The sequence below is a fragment of the Coregonus clupeaformis genome, chromosome 7, assembly GCF_020615455.1.
Source record: "Coregonus clupeaformis isolate EN_2021a chromosome 7, ASM2061545v1, whole genome shotgun sequence".
Lineage (NCBI taxonomy): Eukaryota > Metazoa > Chordata > Actinopteri > Salmoniformes > Salmonidae > Coregonus > Coregonus clupeaformis.
Window position 1 is genome coordinate 73,254,005 of NC_059198.1, and position 5,133 is coordinate 73,259,137.

A 5,133-nucleotide genomic window follows, 5' to 3' on the forward strand; every position below is an offset into this window, starting at 1 on the left:
TATGGTAATATGGTGATATAGTGATATGGTGATATGGTAATATGTTGATATGGTAGTATGTTGATATGGTGATATGGTGATATGGTAATATGTCGATATAGTGATATGGTAAAATGGTGATATGGTAATACGGTGTGATATGGTGATATAGTGATATGGTAATATGGTGATATGGCAATATGTTGATATGGTGATATGGTAATATGGTAATATGTTGATATGGTAATATGGTAATATAGTGATATGGTAATATGGTAATATGGTGATATGGTAATATGTTGATATGGTAATAGCTCTACCTTGCCCTCTGATAGGCTAGGTTGAAATTTAACCATATTGCTTCGACCAATCAAGTCCTCTGAAATCTCCACAAGTGTATTGTGGGTAGGGTCTAGGTCTCCATTTGGATATGTTGCATACTGTGTGTGTTTGTGTGTATAGATACATATATAGTACCGGTATATATACTACCGGTCAAACGTTTTAGAACACCTACTCATTCAAGGGTTTTTCGTAATTTTTACTATTTTCTACATTGTAGAATAATAGTGAAGACATCAAAACTATGGAATCATGTATATATAATAAATAATATAATATGCCATTTAGCAGACGCTTTTATCCAAAGCGACTTAGTCATGTGTGCATACATTTTTACGTATGGGTGGTCCCGGGGATCGAACCCACTACCCTGGCTTTACAAGCGCCATGCTCTACCAATTGAGCTACAGAGGACCACATATTATATATACAGTTGAAGTCGGAAGTTTACATACACGTTAGCCAAATACATTTAATCTCAGTTTTTCACAATTCCTGACATTTAATCCTAGTAAAAATTCCATGTCTTAGGTCAGTTAGGATCACCACTTTATTTTAAGAATGTGAAATATCAGAATAATAGTAGAGAGAATGATTTATTTCATCACATTCCCAGTGGGTCAGAAGTTTACATACACTCAATTAGTATTTGGTAGCATTGCCTTTAAATTGTTTAACTTGGATCAAATGTTTTGGCTAGCCTTCCACAAGCTTCCCACAATAAGTTGGGTGAATTTTGGCCCATTCCTCCTGACAGAGCTGGTGTAACGGAGTCAGGTTTGTAGGCCTCCTTGCTCACACATGCCTTTTCAGTTCTGCCCACAAATGTTCTATAGGATTGAGGTCAGGGCTTTGTGATGGCCACTCCAATACCTTGACATTGTTGTCCTTAAGCCATTTTGCTACAACTTTGGAAGTATGCTTGGGGTCATTGTCCGTTTGGAAGACCCATTTGCGACCAATCTTTAACTTCCTGACTGATGTCTTGAGATGTTGCTTCAATATATCCACATAATTTTCCTTCCTCATGATGCCATCTATTTTGTGAAGTGCACCAGTCCCTCCTGCAGCAAAGCACCCTCACAGCATGATGCTGCCAACCCTGTGCTTCACGGTTGGGATGGTGTTTGTCGGCTTGCAAGCAACCCCCTTTTTCCTCCAAACATAACGATGGTCATCATGGCCAAACAGTTCTATTTTTGTTTCATCAGACCAGAGGACATTTCTCCAAAAAGTACAATCTTTGTCCCCATGTGCAGTTGCAAACTGTAGTCTGGCTTTTTTATGGCGGTTTTGGAGAAGTGGCTTCTTCCTTGCTGAGCGGCCTTTCAGGTTATGTCGATATATGACTTGTTTTACTGTGGATATAGATACTTTTGTACCTGTTTCCTCCAGCATCTTCACAAGGTCCTTTGCTGCTGTTCTGGGATTGATTTGCACTTTTCACACCAAAGTACGTTCATCTCTAGGAGACAGAACGCGTCTCCTTCCTGAGTGGTATGACGGCTGCGTGGTCCCATGGTGTTTATACTTGCGTACTATTGTTTGTACAGATGAATGTGGTACCTTCAGGTGTTTGGAAATTGCTCCCAAGGATGAACCAGACTTGTGGAGGTCTACACATTTTTTTCTGAGGTCTTGGCTGCCATGACATCATTTTCTGGAATTTTCCAAGCTGTTTAAAGGCACATTCAACTTAGTGTATGTAAACTTCTGACCCACTGGAATTGTGATTCAGTGAATTATAAGTGAAATAATCTGTCTGTAAACAATTGTTGGAAAAATTACTTGTGTCATGCACAAAGTAGATGTCCTAACCGACTTGCCAAAACTATAGTTTGTTAACAAGAAATTTGTGGAGTGGTTGAAAAATGAGTTTTAATGACTCCAACCTAAGTGTATATGTGTGTGTGTGTGTGTGTGTATATATATATATATATATATATATATATACATATACTCCCGGTCAAAAGTTTTAATATAGCCATTTACAACATTACCAATGTCTACACTGTATTTTAATGGACCAAAAAATTGCTTTTATTTCTAAGTGAACCCCAAACTTTTGAACGGTAGTGTGTGTGTGTATATATATATGTGTATAGGGTGTGTGTGTATATATAGTATATGTAAGAGTATGTATATATATATATATATATATATATATGTGTGTGTGTATATATATGTGTGTGTGTGTGTATATAGGGATGTAAACAAATTTGTGCCCAACATTTGAGAGAAATAAGCTTTTTGTGCGTCTGGAACATTTCTGGGCTCTTTTTATTTCAGCTCATGAAACATGGGACAAACACTTTACATGTTGCGTCTGTATTTTTGTTGAGTATTAATATATGAATACATGTCCCCCCAGACATGCAGCAGCAGACTAGGGAACGAGTGATCCAGTCGTTGGAGGGAGCTCAGCAGGGGGGTCAGGGGTCGGAGGGGCGTGGCCTATCTCTGGGGCTGCACCAGCTCCCTGTCCGCCCTGTCACTCAGAACGGCAAGCACACTGCCGTCGCCACGACTACCAGCGTCGCCAACGCTTACGGTACGGCTACCTTAGCAGCCAGTGTTTGTCGTTGACGTGGTTGGTATGTTAATGTCATTGATATATGGTGAGTTATGTCTCATTATGTTGTTGAAGTTGACTTTCTCTCTGCACTCCCCCTCCCCTCCCATCTCATCTCCCACCTCCCATCTCATCTCCCCCCTCCCATCTCATCTCCCCCTCCCCTCCCCTCCCCTCTCTTCCCATCCCCTCTCCCATCTCCTCCCATCCCCCTCCCCCTCCCCTCTCCTCCCATCCCTCTCTCCCCCCTCCTCTCCTTCTCCTCTCCTTCTCCTCTGCTTTCCTCTCCCCTCCTCCAGCTCTGACCAGTCCTCTCCAGATCCTGGCAGCCCAGGCCTCCAGCTCCCCCCCAGTCCTGGTGAGCAGACAGCCCAGCGCGGGGCCGGAGGTGCCAGGCGAGCCCCAGGCTAAGAGGCCTAAGATGGAGGAGGACGACGAGGCGGCTCCTCCCATGCAGCAGCCAGTCATCGTGGCCATGAGCTCTCAGCCACACGACAACAGGAAGTAGAACTTCTGAACTCTAACCCCCTAACCTGGTGCCTAGAGGAAGGGGGGATCCTCTCTGGGTGAACCATCTCACCAGTCTCTGACCCCTGGGTCCCAGTGTCTGCCGGTTCACCCTCTGATCCCTGACCTCTAACCTCCTACTGATGGCTGTCAATTAACGATCACTGACCAGTCATCCATAACTCGTATTGATTAATAACAGCCCAGTGATCAATAACTGCTAGATGACGCCAGGTCCCTGACCTTTAACCCCTGATGCCAGATCTCTCCCTGTGGTGCCATTTGGTGTCACGCACCCCAGGTGTCACCAGGTAGATAAAGGTCTGTGGCCCAAATGGCACCCTATTTTCCTTTAAATAATAAATAGTGCTTTAAGACCAAGGTTTGGTAAGAGCCAGCAGACACCGTGGCCCAGGAGAGGAGGAGAGGAGGCCCCTGCAGGACCTGGTGTCTCTGGGGAGAGGAGGAGAGGAGGCCCCTGTAGGACCTGGTGTCTCTGGGGAGAGGGGAGGAGGAGAGGAGGCCCCTGCAGGACCTGGTGTCTCTGGGGAGAGGAGAGGAGGCCCCTGCAGGACCTGGTGTCTCTGGGGAGAGGAGAGGAGGCCCCTGCAGGACCTGGTGTCTCTGAGGAGAGGAGAGGAGGAGAGGAGGCCCCTGCAGGACCTGGTGTCTCTGAGGAGAGGAGAGTAGGTCGGAGGGAGGAAGCTAACCTAATTTAGACGGTCTGATTGTGTTTATTTTCATCATTAGAAGGTGCTGAGTTATAACCTGGGTCAACTACACACACTGCAAATACTCTGTACTATACTATAATACTATGTACTATAATACTCTGTAATATACTATAATACTCTGTACTATACTATAATAATCTGTACTATACTGTAATACTCTGTACTATACTATAATACTATGTAATATACTATAATACTCTGTAATATACTATAATACTCTGTAATATACTATAATACTCTGTACTATACTATAATACTATGTACTATACTATAATACTCTGTACTATACTATAATAATATGTAATATACTATAATACTCTGTAATATACTATAATACTCTGTAATATACTATAATACTCTGTAATATACTATAATACTCTGTACTATACTATAATACTATCTACTATACTATAATACTATGTACTATACTATAATACCCTGTACTATAATACAGTAGTTCTGACCTCTCCTCAGGGACCCCCAGACGTTCCATGTGTTTACATTTTAGTCATTTAGTAGACGCTCTTATCCAGAGCGCTTACAGTTAGTGAGTGCATACATTTTTCATACAGGTCCCCCAGTGGGAATCGAACCCACAACCCTGGCGTTGCGCGCGCCATGCTCTACCAACTGAGCTACACGGGGCCTAAGCACACCTGATTCAACCTGATTCAACTGGTCAACTAATTATCAAGCCTCTGATTGGGGTGAATCGGGCGAGCTAGTTCAGAGCTACAACACCATTGGTTGAAACGTCTGGGGTCCGCGAGGAGAGGAACCACTGCTATAGGGTGTGTGACCCAGGTGTGGATCTCAGCTGTGTGTGTGTGTGTGTACAGTTTCATATTTTAGCATTATCATGATCATTTTATCCCTTAAAAAGCCTTAAATGTTTCTACTTTTGTTTTTGTTTATCTAGGGAGCTTTTACTTTTTAATGTTAAATCATGTTTTTAATGTTGAGGAGGACTTTTATTTTGTAACATGTCAGACTGCTTCA

The 5,133-nt window shown here is 42.9% G+C and overlaps 1 protein-coding gene and 1 non-coding gene across 3 annotated transcripts in view; one reads left to right on the top strand and one right to left on the bottom strand.

Moving 5' to 3' along the window:
- The window catches only part of LOC121570149 (forkhead box protein K1), a 33,154-nt gene extending 29,182 nt beyond the window's left edge, over positions 1–3,972 (top strand). For both annotated transcript variants that reach the window (XM_045221536.1, XM_045221537.1), the window contains 2 exons: positions 2,693–2,872; positions 3,193–3,972. In XM_045221536.1, the coding sequence (XP_045077471.1) occupies positions 2,693–2,872; positions 3,193–3,401 (389 nt within the window). In that variant the 3' untranslated portion in view covers positions 3,402–3,972. The remainder of the gene's footprint in view (positions 1–2,692; positions 2,873–3,192) is intronic.
- Positions 3,973–4,707: 735 nt separating this feature from the next.
- trnaa-cgc lies at positions 4,708–4,779 on the bottom strand. Its single transcript has one exon. It is a non-coding gene; the product is annotated as a tRNA-Ala (tRNA).
- Positions 4,780–5,133: the final 354 nt, after the last annotated feature.